General features: G+C 39.4%; 1 protein-coding gene across 7 annotated transcripts in view; it reads left to right on the top strand.

Moving 5' to 3' along the window:
* The window catches only part of rasal2 (RAS protein activator like 2), an 83,239-nt gene that overhangs the window by 60,486 nt on the left and 4,285 nt on the right, over positions 1 to 18,468 (top strand). For 5 of the 7 annotated variants that reach the window (XM_081375558.1, XM_081375556.1, XM_081375561.1 and 2 more), the window contains 13 exons: positions 2,108 to 2,220; positions 7,373 to 7,526; positions 9,370 to 9,468; positions 9,583 to 10,137; positions 10,223 to 10,367; positions 10,506 to 10,650; positions 12,234 to 12,470; positions 13,452 to 13,653; positions 14,777 to 14,976; positions 15,274 to 16,222; positions 16,314 to 16,445; positions 16,535 to 16,737; positions 18,328 to 18,415. In XM_081375558.1, coding sequence (XP_081231684.1) covers positions 2,108 to 2,220; positions 7,373 to 7,526; positions 9,370 to 9,468; positions 9,583 to 10,137; positions 10,223 to 10,367; positions 10,506 to 10,650; positions 12,234 to 12,470; positions 13,452 to 13,653; positions 14,777 to 14,976; positions 15,274 to 16,222; positions 16,314 to 16,445; positions 16,535 to 16,737; positions 18,328 to 18,415 — 3,222 coding nt within the window. The remainder of the gene's footprint in view (positions 1 to 2,107; positions 2,221 to 7,372; positions 7,527 to 9,369; positions 9,469 to 9,582; positions 10,138 to 10,222; positions 10,368 to 10,505; positions 10,651 to 12,233; positions 12,471 to 13,451; positions 13,654 to 14,776; positions 14,977 to 15,273; positions 16,223 to 16,313; positions 16,446 to 16,534; positions 16,738 to 18,327; positions 18,416 to 18,468) is intronic. The other 2 variants (XM_081375559.1, XM_081375557.1) reach the window with 1 other exon arrangement.

The raw sequence follows: 18,468 nt of genomic DNA, 5'->3' as shown, positions 1-18,468 counted from the left end.
ATATATATATATATATATATATATATATATATATATATATATATATATATAAATAAGAGAGAGAGAGAGAGTGAGTGTGAGTGAGAGAGTGTCATTCATTCATTCATTCATTCATTCATTCATTCAAAATAATGTCTAGGGCGTAGACCCATCGTTCACATTTATCCCTCTGGGTTTTTGGCTTCGGGAAATGAATAAAGAATGCATCTTTCATATGTGGACGGTCATAGTGTCTGGAGTCGTTTCTGCAAGTTCCATAGCAGCAGTGTTTACTCGGCATGTTCTTATTTGAGGGAGAACCGGCAGAAAACAAGCAGTACTAGCATGAATCATAAGCGAGCGCGCTTCTATGTTGACCCCCTTCCGGTTTACGTTGCTGACGTCACGCGGCCTTGCGGTCTAAAAATAGCACTCGTGCGGCACGCTATTGAAAATGCTCGCTCCGCTCGCACCGCGCCAGTGGACACGCACCGTTAGACAGCAGTAAGGCCATGTTTTTTTTAATAGACATCACAATTTTCCCACGTTTCAGATTAGACAACTAAACAAAATAGCATGTACTTTACTAGAGGTTCTAACAAAATGTTAATTGCTGGAGTCTATTTAAAAATAATATTTAATTAATTTGAATTATTTGTAAAAAAAAAAAAAAAAAAAAGTATCAGTTTGAATTGTTTCAATAGCCCCTTTCACACATACAGTCTTTATTGGTAAATTACCGTTAAGATATCATGTGTGAACAGGACCTTTTAAAAAATACCAGTAAATCGGTTCTGGAAATTTACCAGTATGAGAAGTTGTAACATAACGAGTAAATTACCGGTATGTTTACTCTTCTCACTTTCCTTTAATTATGAGCAACTACTGAAAAATGGTGCTGGCTTATATAACAATCCATCATCTTTTAAATTCATGTAACAGCTGGTTGGAAAATATGTTGTGCTGGGACCTGGCATAACATGAGATCAGTTTTAAAAGAAATTTTAAACCAATACTATAGCAACTATTATGAGTCTCGTGTTTTTAAGAGCAAAATACCGTTCTGTGTGACCCTCCCCTTAAGGGGATAATGACTCACTTATAAAGACTTCACGTGTTTCATTACTGGATGAATCAGTATTTTTGTATGAATGATTCAATGACAAACACATTTTGTTACAGTCTCTGATGTAATGGTTACAATCTTTATTTGAAGTTTAATAGACATAGTGAAATCATTGTCATTTAAGATAGATTTGCTGCAAAATTACTTTTCTACTATATAGTCTATGAAAAACAGTAGTATGTCCGGATACATAGTATTAGAAAAACAGTTGGCGAAAAGTACCCAGATGACTTATTACTTCCGTCGAGGTTCTGGAATGTACATTCAGTCTGATTTCAGAGTTAAAACAAAATATTATTATAATTTTTATTTGCAATATTTATTTATGTTGCCCCTCCTACTGACTGAAATGAGCTAATAACATGGATGAATGAATAACTGGACATGAATGAATAAGCCCATGGTGAGTTTTTTTTTCTGTTCCTTCTTGTTTTGCTGAAACTAAAGAGCCTTGTAAGAACGGCTCATTCTGACCCAGAACCAAATATTACTCACATATATATCCGCAGGTGACCGTTTGAACTCTCTGACTTGGTTACTTATTAATATTTTGTTTTCCTCCAAGACACTGAGCAAGCACTGTCTGTGCCACATGCAGACGGTAAACTATTCAGCCGGCCTTGGCCGCCCTTTATTAGTCTGTGCTAGTGCATTTTCACCGCCAAGATAGACTGATATGTCTGCTGAAATGGTCTGTTGGATTTTACTTCAGCTGCCTCTCCTGTAAAGTACAAACCTGCTTTTGAAAGGTCAAAGAAGTCTTCGCTGAAGTTGCCATCTGCTTTTTTGTCATGGTGCCATTGTCTCTGTCATATGTTCTCAGGGTGGTCTACATGTTAGTGTAATTGATCATGACTTTAAAGTTGAATATACAGACGCTTACTCTTGAGCAAGCTTGAGTCATGCAGGGCAAAGCCGTACACTCAGCCGTCATTCAGCGACTGAAGAACTTGAGTTTCTTAAAGCGACACATCTGACTTTCTCTGCTCTTCTGCTTCACAGGGCTTTTTAAGTAAACGACTGAAAGGATCCATCAAAAGGACGAAGAGTCAGACGAAGCTGGACCGCAACACAAGTTTTAGACTCCCGTCACTACGACCAACAGAAAATGACAGGTACAATTTACGCTGGTTTGTTTCTCAATTGTATTCAGAGTGAACTTTGACTGAACCTCATTCAATTTCCTTCAGTCTTTTTTGTCTCTGCCCAGAATTTTAAGACAGATGTGGTTATCTGTGAGATCAAAAAAATCAAATCTGAATAGATATATTTGAATGGATCTGACCTTTGTAGGTCATAAAGTGATATACATTTATTTTTCTCCCTTTCCTTTAATTATGAGGACCTTTTGAAAAAATGGTGCTTGCTTACAGCTTTTAAATTTATGCATGTCTCTAATAGAGAACAGCTGGTTTGGAAAATATGCTGTGCTGGGACCTGGCATAACATGAGATCTGTTTTAAAAGAAATTTTAAACCTTTCAGGCTCTCTGACAGCTCTCTGGCAGAACCGTTCTGGCGGTTCGTCCCAAATGAAGCTAATGCGTCAAAGCTACGATTTAAACTGCTCTTGCTCTTCCAGTCAAAAGTTTGGATACACTTGACTGAATTTATGCTTGGCATGATCTTAAAAATCTTTTGACTGCACTTAGTGTTAGCTTTTTTACCGCCCCACTGGCTGTCTGACTCATGGTTTGGCTGGTTAGCGTAGTCCAGTTCGCCATTGATCCCCATTTAAATGTTCTATCAAAACTTTTTATTTTGTGAGCAGGTGGACAGCTCCTGCGTGCCGATGAAAAAAGACCAAAAATAATCTTCCTCCTTTGTTCCTTTTCTGATTAAATCAAATCTTTATTTTATAAAATAGACCCAAAAAAAATCTTTCTCCAATGATTCTTGAAACATTCCCATGCGTTCTCATTAAATGATTTTTGTTTTGTTTTGTAAAATAGACCCAAAACATCTTTCTTCATTGATTGCCATTCAAAAGTTCTCATTTTTCATTTTATTTGACCCTTTTTGTTTTCAGCCACCTCTGAAATGAATGTCTCTCTAGGTATTATAGACCTCTTTGGTCCAACACACTGTCCACCCATAAGACGTTAAATCACATGGACAGTGCCTCTTTGTTTTCTGTCATTTGATTTGTCAGATTTTCTTGTGATGTACTTCCTCGCTGTGCTGCGGTCGGGTGTGTAAGTGCTGTAAATCTTACTTCAGCTGGAGGATTAATGGATAAGCAGGGCTGTTAATAGCATTAGGCAAAGTCACTTTTGCTTTATTACTACACAGTCAGTGTGTCACAGGCCTGAGGGGTGAATTAGGGCCGGTTACCTGTGGTGACGAACCAGAAGTTGCGTTTCTTGCCCACCCTTTTTGTTTGTGGCAGTTACTTGGAAACAGGTAGGAGACTGTGGGCTCTGGCTGTGATGTTGCTGGTGTGTCTGCTCTCTCTGTATACTCTAATGGCCACAGCTGCTGTGGAAAGACTACAGATGAGGAGGAGGTGCAATTGTAATCAAGATGATTTCTCACACTGCTCCTTGTGGATTGAGTGCATCTGTTTGTGAGGAGCTCTTGCTCATAAAGTAATGCTTGGAAGGAGTGTGCGTGTGGTGCATGAGAGTGTGTGTGTGTCCCTGTAGCTACTAGCTAAGACAGGAACTGCACGTGATGGTTTGATTGAGATGAATTACAGCTGAACTCTCAACGGTCATCTGTCAGTGCATTCACATGCACTTATGAGCATGTGTGTGTGTGGGTGTTTAAAGGGATAGTTCACCTAAAAATTAATATACATTACTGTTTGATTTTGTTTGGAGTCGGTAAGATTCTCAAATGCTTTTGAAATTAGTCTCTTATGCTCCCCAAGACATTCATTTAATTGATCAAAAATACAAAAAAAAGTGACATGTGAAGGCCAAGTATGGTAACCCATACTTGGAATTTGTCCTCCACATTTAACCCACCCAAGTTAGTGCACACACATTAGGAGCAGAGTACTGAGTAGTGAACATACACACACTGCAAAACATGATACACACCCAGAGCAGTAGAGGGTGGGATTGCTCAAGGGCACCTCTGTCATTTCCTGCCGGTACTGGAATCGAACCAGCAACATTTGGGTTACCAGTCGGACTCGGAAAAAAAATATTATTATATTTTTGAAATATTATCAGTTTAACTCGCTGTCATCACTGAAATTTGAAATATGATTTGTTTGTTCAGTCTGGTGTGTCTGCATCAGTTGCTTAAGTAATTATTTAGTTGTCAGGACAATGTCAAGAAACTTTCTTCCACAACAACTGAGAGTAGCTGTCAGTGGAAAAAGAGAGGATAGAGTTTTGCATGACATCTCGCTACGGTGGTGAATTCACAATGCGCTTTAGAGTAGACAACTGCAGCGTTTAACGCATTCATGCCTATATTGTCCAAAACTGCTGACTCATTTACTATTGACTACACTATATAGCTATATAATTCTCTATATGATAAAAGTTTGTTTTCACTGTAATTTATGACAATTTATAGTTTTTGCTTTGAGTTTGCAGAAATTTGGCAGTATTTTACAGTGAAATTAATGTGATGTTAAACCATTTATAATCTACAGCTAACCAATTAAAGGTGTTTACCGCAGCTTTACCGCACCATTTTTATGTGAAAAAATACAAATATTTTTACTGTGCATTCGAATGAGGTTTGAAACATCAGATTTCATGTGGGGATTTTTGTTTGCTTGTTTGTTCGTTTGCATTTCGGGCTTCAAAATGTTTTGTTAGATGTACTGAAAAGCTAAACAAAGCCAAAGAAAATGAATCCAAACTTAATTGGTTGCCACATGTATTATGAGCGTGCCAAGAGCATCCAGCTAACTAAACCTCTCTTCAGATAAGGCCAGAGTTTTCTGCTTTCTTAGCTTCACTGAATGGCTGGCTATGGGAAAACATTTAAACTTGTAGCTGAAAGGAAAATGTAAATAGCACATTAGAGGCTTTGAAGTAATCGACCTTTGCTGTAGCAGAATCACCTCTCACTATGTGGTCTGAATGAAAATACTAGTCTTGTATTCAAAGTAGACTTAGAAGCTTTGACTGTAAAGAGCTTGAATGTGGCACCGCAGTCCTGGTGGACTGATCAGATTTCCTGGATAATGTGGGAGAGCTGTGTCCGGATACGGGCTGACTGTGCACTGATCTGCTTAGCTGTCCGAGTCAGCGCAGGTGAAACGTATCGAGAGCTGGAAGTGAGCCCTCCATCAGGAGTCACCCTGCTGTTTCTGCATCAGCTGTCCGATTCAATGTACCACACCTCTGTAAATGGAGACGGAAGGAGATACTGGATGGATGGAGGAGATGGATAGATTGACAGATATCTTTAACTTCACATTGTCATATGCAATTGCATTCAGTCTGACAAGCCACAAGCAGTAAATGCTGAAAGTCAGATTCAGAAGGTTTGGTAAGTGAGTCAGAACAGTAAATATGCTTACAGATTCAGTGAGTTCATCTGGTGAAAGATATTTAGGCTAAATCAGAATGATAATTTGAGAAAAAAAAAAAAAAAAAACTGACTCATGTCATGAGATTTGTTTTTTCATAAATCGAACTACACTAGTTGTGCTGTGTTTGTTTTTTTCGTGTTGTACGATCACAGAGATGATGTGTTGTCTTATGTATTATTCCTCAATATCTGGGCTGTATAACTTAATTAATTTTCATTCCGACTGGCATATCACAACTCAGGGAAAATATCGGATAACATGATGGATACATAATGGATGTTTTGGGGGAAAAGATGGGTCTTGTGTTTGAGTGCTGTTGGGATTTGAGCCAGATCATTGTGGTAAGCTATTTTTTATGTCAGCAGGCATCACCACGATTTCTCATAATGAGAGAAACTGATGCCAGGAGATTTACGGGCCACTTATGCCGTGATAGTCCATGTTGTGTGACCAATTGTCTGATCGCATGTGCTGTGTCATTGGGTTCAGCCTTATAGCAGCTGTAAACTTTAAAACAAAAAACTAACATATGATTGCTTATCTTGAAAGATAAAATCAGTAATTTATTTAATCTATATTCTTCAGGACAGAACCAAAAAAAGTGTATCATGGTTTCCACAAAATATTTCACAACACAAATGTCACTTGAGCACCAAATCAGCATATTAGAATGATTTCTGAAGGATCATGTGACACTAAAGACTGGAGTCAGGGCTGATGAAAAATGAGCTTTGCCATCACAGCAATAAATTACATTAAACAAATATTAAAACAGAAAACAGTCATTTTAAATTATGATATTTCACAATATTAATGTTTTTGCTACATTTTTGATCGAACAAATGCAGCTTCGATGAGCATTAAAAACATGATTGTTTTTTTTCTCCTCTGGTCTCATCTAATGACTGAATCCTCATTAAACACAAACCAACCATGTGAGTAATGTCAAGGTGTGGATGTTGTGCAAGTGTGGCGGTAGTGCAGGTGTATGTGTGTGTGTGGAAGTGTTTAAGATGTTTGTGTAGTCAACTCATTCCTCGCTCCTCAGTTCCTCATAGGGCGGTCCCCATGGAAACATTCTCACGGGGACTTTGCATTGGCCAGCCCTCTTTCTTGTTTGTCACATCAGATTTCTGTCGTCCTCTTTAACCTCACCTGAGCTACGGGGAAGTAGCTCTACGGCTACACCAAAGAATGAAGTGAAAACGCGGCGTTTCTTTTTAGGAATGCAATAATATCCTGATATGCTCTTGGGATACTCCTTCAAGTGGATCTTTAGTTGTTTTTCGTAGGTATAAACTTTCTTTCTGGAAGCAGTGAAATTCTGGAAGTTGTTTATTGTGTGTCAGAGATTTTATAATAAATATTGCTTTAACTACAGTAAAGAAATAGAAATTGATTATTTTGTGTATACACATAATGCAATTATTGGTTTTATCGCTTAAACTCTCACTCTTACGTTTGGCTGCCTCCCTGTGGCCATACTCTGTAAAATCTTTTTTATTATTTTTATTTATTTATTATTATTAAACATGACCTCAACCCTAAGTTCATATGAAATTATACTGAATCTTTCTGAGCAGAAACCAATTTGTCATGGTTCTTATTTGCATCTCAAATCTCCTGTGGCTGAGGACACTGTGTAGCCAGTGAGGAAGGAGACTGAAATATCAGAATCGGAAGAGAGGATGTAATTATTACTAAGTGATCTGGCTGAATCTTGAGTAACTAAGTTAAGGTTTCTGTTATTTCTGTGTGCTGTTCTAGGTCACGAGGCCTGCCCAAATTGAAGGAGTCCAGTTCCCATGAATCTTTGCTGAGCCCAGGCAGTGCTGTTGAAGCTTTGGATCTGAGTATGGAGGAGGATGTCTACATCAAACCTTTACACAGCAGCATTCTAGGACAAGACTTCTGCTTTGAGGTACAAACTTTGCCTCTTAGCATTATTCCCATGATCACATTGACATTTATATGTACACTACCCTTCAGATGATTTGGGTTGGTATGGTTTTTTTGTTTTGTTTTTTGTGTGTAAAAAAAAAGAAGAAGCTTTTGCTCGCCAAGGCTGCATTGATTTAATCAAAAATACAGTTTATATTATATTATATTATTTTATATATTAATATTTATATATTATATATAATAACTGTTTTCTTTATTAAATATATTAATATATTTTAAAAATGTTTATTCCTCAGTGTCCTCTAGTTTTCAGTGTCACATAATCCTTCAGAAATCATTCTGATGATTTTGTACTCAAGAAACATTTCTTATCATTATCGGTGTTGAAAACATTTGTGCTGTTTAATATTTTTGCGGAATTCATGATACATTATTTGGGGATTCTTTGATGAATAGAATTTTTTTTTTTTTTTTTTATTGCAATGGAAATCTTTTGTAACATTATTAGTGCCTTTTACTGTCACTTTTAATGCATTCATTAAAGGTGGGATCAGTAGTTTTTGAAAAACACTGTTGGCCAATGTTGATTTTTGAAATCGCCAAGACAAACACGCCCCTACCCCAAAAGGATCTCGCCCCTAATTTGATAGCTCTGCCCCACACTTACATACGCGACTGTGACCCAGGTAGCGACTATGGCGGAATCGGTTGTAACTGCCGGCTGAGGGTATGATGTCATCAATAAGTGAAAGCAATGTGTTACTATGGTAATCCACGTTGAATGATTTTTTGGTAGTAATGTGTGTTTTAACGCATCAGTGTTTCAGCTCAGTTTCACGTGGAAGACGACGCTCAACACCCATCCCTAAAACACAGTTATCATGATCAACTCGATAGCACAAGCACGACATTCATAGTAACGGATATATTACAACTATAACAAGATTAGGGGGTTATATCAATCACTAAATGAGGAACCAAAGGAAACAAACATATATTAGGAGTATATTATCTTACTTTTCAGACACACTTTGGGAGCCGACGTTTGAAACAGACAGTGGAGGAGGTTTAGACGCTCCAGGCTTATTTGGTGTGGAAATGAATGTCTTTTTCATAGCTGAAGGGAACGACAGTAAGATCGCAAATTAAAAAACAAGCAAAGATGACACACAAGCATATTCAAGCAATGGCCAGCATATATTAGTTCTGTGAAACAAAGCTAAACAATGCTACTCACCTATCGAGAAGAAATAAAGCAACCTCAGCATCCGATGTTAGGTCTTCCCGCTCCTTGAGTTCTCTCCAGCGCTGGTAAGCTTCTCCGATATAAACACGAGTCCTACCTGTTGCCTGAATGTAAGCCTTCTTTTTAATTTTATGTTCCACTGACATTTTCCTCTTTCGCTTTTTTATCTGCAATCTCTTTCTGTAGTCGTTCAGCTAATGCCTGGGTGTGTGCACTGAGCGCTCTCTCCTCCCCATCATTAGTAGACACGTTCCTTACTGCTGATTGGTTACAAGTGTGTTTTGGTACTCGGTCCAACACAGTTTTCAAAAGTGTTTTTCAAAAACTATTGATCCCACCTTTAATAAAAGTATAAAACATTTTTTTTATCTCATTCACCCCAAACTTTTAATGAATTTACATTTTGTGAACCCTGTTTAACATACCATGATATACGAATATGTAACAGTGTTGCATTGATCTTTTGTAAGTCTCTTTAGCAAAAAAGCACCTGCTAAATTAATTAATGTAAATGAAATCAAACGGTACCTTGGTACAACCACAGGGCTAGTGGATGCAGTTCAGTTCTTTATAACACATTGGTTAAATGAATGAATTTCTCCCCCTCCTCATGTAGGTGGCGTACTCAGGTGGAAGTAAGTGCTTCAGCTGCTCCTCTGCTGCTGAACGGGACAAATGGATGGAGAACCTCAAGAGAACTGTGCAGCCTAATAAGGTGACCATCAGATGCTTTGATTTTTTGTCATTTTTAATGAAGACAAAACCAGGCATGCTTGATTTATACCTAAAATGAGCTGCTGTGATTCAATCAGTGTCTTTCTATCACCAGGACAACTGCCGGCGGGCGGAAAACGTCCTCCGCCTGTGGATCATCGAGGCCAAAGACCTGCCACCGAAAAAGAAGTATTTCTGTGAGCTGTGTCTGGATGACATGCTATACGCCCGCACCACCAGCAAAACCCGCTCCGACTGCCTGTTCTGGGGGGAACACTTTGAGTTCTCCGGCCTTCCAGCCATGAAGAGCATCACTGTACACATCTACCGTGATGTGGATAAGAAGAAGAAAAAGGACAAAAACAACTACGTGGGTCTGGTGAACATCCCCGTGCAGGGAGTGATGGGAAGGCAGTTTGTGGAGAAATGGTATCCGATCAGCACCCCCACCACCAGCAAAGCCAAAGGTGGAGGCCCTTCCATCCGCATCAAATCTCGCTTCCAGACGGTCTCTATCCTGCCCATGGAGCAGTACAAGGAGTTTGCGGAGTTTGTGACCAATAACTATACCATGTTATGCTCTGTGTTGGAGCCAGTCATCAGCGTGAAAAACAAAGAGGAGATGGCCAGCGCGCTCGTGCACATACTGCAGAGCACAGGACGGGCAAAGGTACGATGCCAGTTAAGTTCTCATCAACTTAAATTACCCATAAATCACTTGCTTGACTAAAGGTCGACTAAACTGTCTGTATTAGGACTTCCTAACGGATCTGGTGATGTCCGAGGTGGATCGCTGCGCTGACCATGACGTGCTGATCTTTAGAGAGAACACGCTAGCCACCAAAGCTATTGAAGAATACCTCAAATTGGTGGGACAGAAGTACCTACATGATGCACTAGGTAAATTAAAGGATTACCGTGGTGTTTTAAAGGAGGTTGATTGTGCTATTTGCCCTGCTCTCCTTTGGGAAAAGGTTGCTAATTAAAGCTTGTATATCTAAGACCCTTTACACTGTATGTTTGTGTTCTGCTTTGTAGGAGAGTTTATTAAAGCCCTGTATGAGTCAGATGAAAATTGTGAAGTAGACCCATCAAAGTGCACCGGCAATGAGCTTCCAGAGCACCAAAGTAACCTGAAGATGTGCTGTGAGCTGGCCTTCTGCAAGATCATCAACTCTTACTGGTAACTTTCTTTCAAATCCAAAATATAACAAACAAGACTGAGTTTGTATAAAGCATAAACTTTTCACTAGTAGCTGAACAGAAAATTAAATAACAATAAAAACAAAGGAGAAAAAAAAAAAGAAAAAAAAAAAATATATATATATATATATAGCAAAAACAGTAATATTGTGAAATATTTTATAATTAAAAATTTTATTTTGTAACATTATACACTAATGTTCAAAAGTTGGGGTCAGTAAGAATTTTAAGTAATGATGATGAAAATTCATCTTTGCCAACACAGGAATAAATTGCATTTTAAAATATATTAAAATAGAAAACAGTTATTTTCAGTTGTAAAAATATTTCACAGTATTATTGTGTTTGCTGTATTTTGGAACAAATAAAGGCAGCTTTGGTGAGCACAAGGACTTCTTTTAATAACATTAACAAATCTTACCGATCTAAAACATTTGAACTGTAGTGTGTGTGTGTGTGTGTGTGTGTGTGTGTGTGTGTGTGTGTGTGTGTGTGTGTGTGTGTGTGTGTGTGTGTGTGTGTGTGTGTGTGTGTGTGTGTGTGTGTGTGTGTGTGTGTGTGTGTGTGTGTGTGTGTGTGTGTGTGTGTGTGTACCTGTTTTTCTATCCCGGTGGGGACTTCAACCTGAATGCACACAGACTCATGGGGACTCGTGTCACAGTGGGGACCTAAATTGAGGTCCCCATGGGTAAACAAGCTTATAAATCATACAGAATGAGTTTTTTTGGAAATGTAAAAATGCAGAAAGTTTTCTGTGATGGGTAGGTTTAGGGGCAGGGTTAGTGTGAGGGGATAGAATATACAGTGTGTACAGTATAAAAACCATTACGTCTATGGAGAGTCCCCACAAAGATAGTAAACCAGACATGTGTGTGTGTGTGTGTGTGTGTGTGTGTGTGTGTGTAAAATATATATTTCCAGGTATTTCCAGGAAATGAATAAAACGTTAAATGGGAAATGTTCCTAGTTATTCTCAGCAGAAATGTTTGTGAAGGATAATCTACATAAAATGTTTTTAAAAATTATTTTTCAGAAATCATAAGCAACTGGAAAAGTCATAGAAAATAAATAAATCAAGATTAGATCATTATAGATAGATTATAGATTAGATAATTTTAATAACTTGGTTGCATTCTTTATATATTTATTTTTCCAGACTTTAAAAGTTTAGATTTAAGCTATTGTCCATTGATTTGGGGTCAGCCAGTTTTTATTCAGCAAGGATGCATTAAGTTGATCAAACGTAACCAGTAAAGACATTTATAATGTTACAGAGGATTTCTTTGAAATAAATGTAGTTCTTTTGAACTTTCAATTCATCAAAGAATCCGGAAAAAAACGTATCATGGTTTTTCAAAACATTGAAAAAAAAAAAAATCTTGCCAACCCCAAACTTTTGAACTTTTGAATATGTAAGATTTTTGCCAGGATGATTATGTAGTTCACAATGCTTTAACTGCTAACTACAAATGCAACTACAATGTCCTTGTATATAGTTTGTTCATGTGCACATGCTTGCAGTTGCATTAATTCCATCCTAACCTGCTACTGTGCTCTGGTCAGTGTGTTTCCCCGGGAACTGAAGGAGGTGTTTGCATCATGGAAGCAGCAGTGTCATGCTCGAGGGAAACAGGACATCAGTCAGCGTCTGATTAGTGCATCACTCTTCCTGCGTTTCCTGTGCCCTGCCATCATGTCCCCATCCCTCTTCAGTCTCATGCAGGAATACCCAGACGACCGTACCTCTCGAACACTCACGCTCATCGCCAAAGTCATCCAGAATCTCGCTAACTTTGCCAAGTATGTCATGCACACTTCTCATACAATACTAGATTTTCAGATGCTTACTAGATAAAATTCAAAATGTTAAATAGATTTTTAAGGTTTTGAATTTGAAAATAGTAGAGATGCACTGATGTATCGGCCGTCGATTTGATCAATTTAAAACCATTGGCATATCAGCTATAGTATAAAAAAAGCAGATCTTAATGGTTTTAATTTAATTAATTAAGTGAAGGCATTGAAGTTGTATAATGTCAATATGTATAATGTAACATGCATATTACTAGGATATTGGCCGGTTATTAGTACTTATAAAGCACATATTAATGCCTTATTCTGCATGACCATATTCTACATCCCTTAATCCTACCCAATACCTAAACGTAACAACTACCGTACTAACTATTAATAAGCAGTAATTAGGAGTTTATAGAGGCAAGAGTCGTAGTGAATAGAATTGGACCCTAATCTAAAGTGTGACCACAATGTTTATTTCATATGTATCTTTGTTCTGTTGTATTTATGTATTGAATATTATGGATCCAGTCAGTGTTCAATGAAGATGATTTGATGATACAGCAATAAACTAGTTTGTATACCTTAATGCATGCTTTTTGAACTTTGCTAATTTAAAACATGATCAAAACACTATCTATTTTAATGACAAAAGTGATATCGGTATTAGAATCGGCCAATAGTTTGTTAAAATTGGTATCATCCAAAAAAAAATTCTATCTGTGTATCTCAAATAGCAATTTGAGTCAAATTTTAATGTGAAAATTGGCATTAAGTCAAGTTTTGGTTACAGCAATCAGATTAACTGTTTACATACTGTAGTACTTGCATATTCAGAATATGGCCAAATTCTGATGTAATGTTATGTATTCATTTTGTAGAATTCTTGAGCATGTAAATGCAGTCATTGTGAAATTTAAGTGTCTGTCTGCCTTAGAGCTCTTTTAGAATTTCTCATGCATTTCTTATTCTCTGTTACATCAGATTTGGGAACAAAGAGGAGTATATGGCCTTCATGAATGAATTCCTGGAGCACGAGTGGGCTGGTATGACCCGTTTTCTGCTTGAGATCTCGAATCTTGAGACAATCTCCAACACCCCAGGCTTTGAGGGCTACATCGACCTCGGCCGCGAGCTGTCAGTGCTTCACTCGCTACTATGGGAGGTGGTGTCTCAGCTGGACAAGGTACTGCAATCCCTCCAAACCATTGTACTGCAACAATACCTCTTACAATGAAATCTACTGTAGGCTAAAGTCTGATTTTACAAAGATTTACAACAGCTGTGGTTCTATTTGTTCATAACCTTTTCACTCAGTAATTTCTTCTTCATTAAAAAGTTTTAGACATAGAAATGAATGGTACTTACACATAAACAAATGCAACATGAATGAAAAGAATAATACTTGACATAAATAAAGAAAAATTACTGAGTGCACATTTTAAGTATTAATTAAGAGTGCCCACGTCTCAAAATCAGGAAGCACATTTCATACCTCAGAGGTATTGCCGCAAATGTCTTGTGTTGAGCTGTGTGCTTTATGTCAGTAACGCTTGATCCCCACTAAACGTTGTAAGGTTGTAGCTGATTTCAAATATTATCTATGCAGTACTGTTAAAGGGCTGTGTGTGGCCAAAAAAAAAGCTTTGTGCTTGTTTGCAGTGTTATTATTACTACATTAACTCATTGTCTAGGTTATCCTCAAGGTTAGTGTCCCTGTTTAAACTGGAACGGTCTGTCTAATGGCATTGGACACAGCGCGTTCAAGCATTCCTATGTGCCTTTCCCCTAACTCTTGCTGACCTGTTGCGTCTGGAGCATGGTTTTGTTTTGTCTGCGATTAAAACCTCCCTGCACAATGTTTTTGTTTCCTGTCATGAGTTAATTCATCTCAACCTTTCTTTTATCTCGTCTCAGACATAACCTTCTGTTGTTGTTTGATGCATGCCTTGCGTTTGACCATTTTTACCTCATTTGTTATTTTTGGAATGGCTTTTGTCATTTTTGTAGAAGCATGTTTGGTTTTCCTTTTATTTATCCCTAATTTGACTTTTTCCCTTTTGTTTTCTCCTCTGTTTACCCATGCCACTATACATTCCACCCTTTCCTGTCCGACATACTGTGTCTCCATGGTAACGCTGTCCTACCACCAATGCATTATGGTGCCTACTCTCTCGACCAACCAAAAAAAAAAAAAAAAAACTCCTGCCAACCCATCAATCTGCCATCTGCACCCTCAAACTCTCGGGCTCCATGTGGTTGCCCTCTGTGGTCCGTAATGTGGTTACCATGGTAACGCACCAACCCAGGGTGACAATTCCTTCCTGCAGGCGACGGTGGCCAAACTGGGGCCCCTGCCGCGAATCCTTGGCGATATTACCCGCTCGCTGTCCAGTCCCACCCCCATCCAGCAGCAGCTCAGGCGCTTCCAGGACCATAGCTCCACTCATGACATCAGTGGAAGTGTGTCCTCAGGACTGCAGAGAATATTTGAAGACCCAGCAGACAGGTAGGACATAATTTTCTTTATTTTGATATCTATGTCTCTTGTGCTACATTCCAGATCTTCTAAAGCCATACTTAAGGAAAATGCATCATAGAGGTTCACATATCTTTAGACTTCCTTTGCTGAAAGATCACTTTGAAAGATCACAATGCTATGGCAAACTAATGTATTGTACCTGTATGTTACATTGACGCAAGTAACTCTCAGAAACTGTTGAGACTGAATTTGAATATTAAATCATGTGCAATAGTATGGCACAATTATTCTCATATATTCATTCTTGCGTATCTCGTTCCCCAGTGAAATAAGGAGCATCAAATCTCCTGTCCAGGAGCACATGGAGGCCTTAGTCCGAGGGAAGCATCCTTTATTGGGTCAGCAGTCCTCCACGCACAGCATGAGCTTCTCTGACAAAGAGGAGCGAGACAGCCCTCTCCCGAACGGACGCAGCGTATCTTTAATGGACTTGCAGGACTCTTACCTGGCACAGGGGCATCCGGTTCCCGAAGCCCCTCCTAGATTAGGCCGAGGGGGCTCTCAAGCTTCCATCGGCCCTGTCCCTCCTCCACACCTCCACCAGCCCCCTGTCCATCCGAAAGTTCCACAGTTGAGGGACAATTTGCCCCAGAGTGCCCCGCAGGTGCGTCGACCTATCCACCCCTCCCTCAGCCAGCAGCGCAGCCTGCAACCGTTGTCTTTCCAAAACCCTGTTTACCACCTCAGCAACCTGCACGCACAGTCCACACACTCGACCCAGTCCACGCACTCCGTCCAGTCCCTGCAGCCGGATTCCAGCTCGGAGAACCTGAGCACAGGCAGTTCTCGGAGCGCCAGCCCCAGCGCATCAGGTGTGCGGGGAGCCACTCCTAGAGCCCGGATGCCCTCCACCAGCAGCGTGGAGGAGGAACTCAGCCGCAAAAGCATACAGGGACAGGAGACACCTCCTCCCACGGCACGCTGGCACCCGCCCCTGGCAGACCAGCACTCGGGAGCCCAGGTGGTGGCTGTACCAAGGCAGAGCAGCGCGGGTACTGCGCATATCGTGAAGGTGGAGCAACAGAGTCGAGGAGTGGGGCTGGTGGCAGTAAACGCAGGGGCACGAACCCCAAGGTCGCTCCCTCACAGTACTTCCCTCCGTAGTAGTGGCAGCGTCAACACAGAACCCATGCAGCAGAGCGGTGAGAGATCCAGGCAGCAGTCCACATGCTCCAAAGAAAGCTCGGTGCCAGGAGGGCGAGGCAACAAACAGGTAAAGACCGAAAAAAGAAGAGTCTGCTTTTTTTTTGTAAATGTTTGAGCCCAACTAATGCTTTGTGCTTGTGCTTGCTTGTGTCCGTAAGGTCCAATCACCCGTAGAGTCGGTCACCATGTCTCCAGTGGAGCGAACTGCCGCATGGATCCTGAATAACGGCCAGTATGAAGATGAGGAAGAGGAAGGCCCGAGCAAAGACGATTCCAAACATGTAGAGAAGGTACTAAACGCGATAAAGAAAAATGCCTGCAAATAGGCATTGGATGCACTCTGTAGAAGGTTTTAAGATGTTTTACTCTTCTTCTATAGTACGAACAGGAAATCTCAAAGCTGAAGGAGCGTCTGCGGACATCTAGTCGGCGACTAGAGGAGTATGAGAGACGGCTACTGGCACAGGAACAGCAGATGCAGAAGCTGCTCTTAGAATACAAGGCTCGATTGGAGGACAGCGAGGACCGTCTGCGCAGACAGCAGGAAGAGAAAGACAGCCAGATGAAGAGTATTATCTGCAGGTGAGTGAACAGGAAGAGAATATTAAAATACATATATATATGATACAATATATTAAAATTAAATTATTTATTAAGGAGTGGAAATCTTACACTTTTAATTGCAATCCTGCAAATACAGTCTAAAAATTTAGTAATGATCAAGTGAAATGCTCCGATATCTGTATGTTTAGCTTTTAGTATGAATATGTTAGCCATAAGGTTATGAATAAGCTGATGTGTTCCAAAACAATGACAAAATTGGCATTTAGGAGATATAAGCAATCACAACCTACAGTCTCTCACTTCTGCTAAAATGGATTTTTATTGCATCACCGCAGACTTCAGCTTCTCATCACATCTTCTGTCAAATCAAATGCTCTCTAGAATCTAAAGCGTCCCAACCCCTATGCTATAAATACCACCTGGCCAAAGCGACCGTTGACACGTCACAGGGCAATATGGGTTGGAGATGTGTGTTCAGTTGCTCAAATGTTCGAGATTTATTCCGTTTTCTAACTATGTTGGTTAAGAATGAAATTCACACCTCTACTATTAAATCCAACGTATCATCAGCGCTCGAATTTGCTTCCATGGTGCTGTCAAGTACAACTTGCTGTCTGTGAGGTAAACTACACGCTATTGGCTATTTGAAAAGGGGGAGGAGACATTCAATATGTCCCTCCTTAGCACCATACAAAGCTGCACGTTCCAAGGCACTTCAGTGGTCCTTTAAAGTCCCTGTGAACCGGAAGTTGCAAACTACTTTTCTCCAGTGTTGTGACGTATTTCCAAGTGAAACGGAATATTGAACAGAGGGCAGGGTTTTACTTTAGCGCTCCTCCATTTCTGCTCATAGCAAACGGTTTGAGGGGAGTGGTTAAGCGTTTTCAACCCAAGCCGTCAAACTGACGTCATCAGAAAAGGAACGCCATTCCAGACCGGAAGTAACTTTTCAGATTTTGATTAAAGATTACCACGGCAAACAGTTTTTTTCTGTGTATTAACTTGCACGGATTAATTGTTCACCACAAGACTAGTAATATGCGATAACAAAGTAAATGGGGTCAATTTTGATTTCATGTCGACTTTAAACATTTAAAGGTCATCTAAGCCATCTGAGCATTCAATCTGGGGACTGGAGACCCTACTCTATTCCTTAGATGGCAAAGATTAATTTTCAGCATTACTCCAGTCTTCAGTGTCACATGATCCTTCAAAAATAATTTTAATATGCTGATTTGGTGCTCAAGAAACATGTATTATTATTATTATCAATGTTGATAATTGTTTTTGTTGGATTTTGTTGGTTTTGTGGATTCTTTGAATAGAAATTTCAAACGAACTGCATTTATTTGAAATTTAAATCTTTTATAACATTATAAATGTCTTGTAACTGATCAATTTAGTCTAGCCTTGCTGAATAAAGTTGTTAATTTAGGATTAAGTATTTTTTTCCATTTGACCTTTAATTTGTCTTGTTCATATATACAATATATAAAGTTGATCTAAACAAAAATATCTAACTTGCCAAAAACCTACAATGGAAAAATACAATTGTAATGGTAAAACCATGTGAAATCTGACTGGGTGTTGTGTCATTTGTGGTTCAAGGCTAATGGCCGTGGAAGAAGAACTGAAGAGAGACCATGCGGAGATGCAGGCGGTCATAGATGCCAAACAGAAGATCATTGATGCACAGGTACTGCAGATGACCATATTAACCAGCATGATAAATGCAAGGGAACTTTAGTG

The sequence above is a fragment of the Scardinius erythrophthalmus genome (genome assembly GCF_964197995.2).
Source record: "Scardinius erythrophthalmus genome assembly, chromosome: 9".
In the NCBI taxonomy this organism is placed as follows: domain Eukaryota; kingdom Metazoa; phylum Chordata; class Actinopteri; order Cypriniformes; family Leuciscidae; genus Scardinius; species Scardinius erythrophthalmus.
The sequence above is the reverse complement of the archived record's forward strand: the minus strand, read 5'-3'. Positions and strand labels throughout refer to the sequence as shown.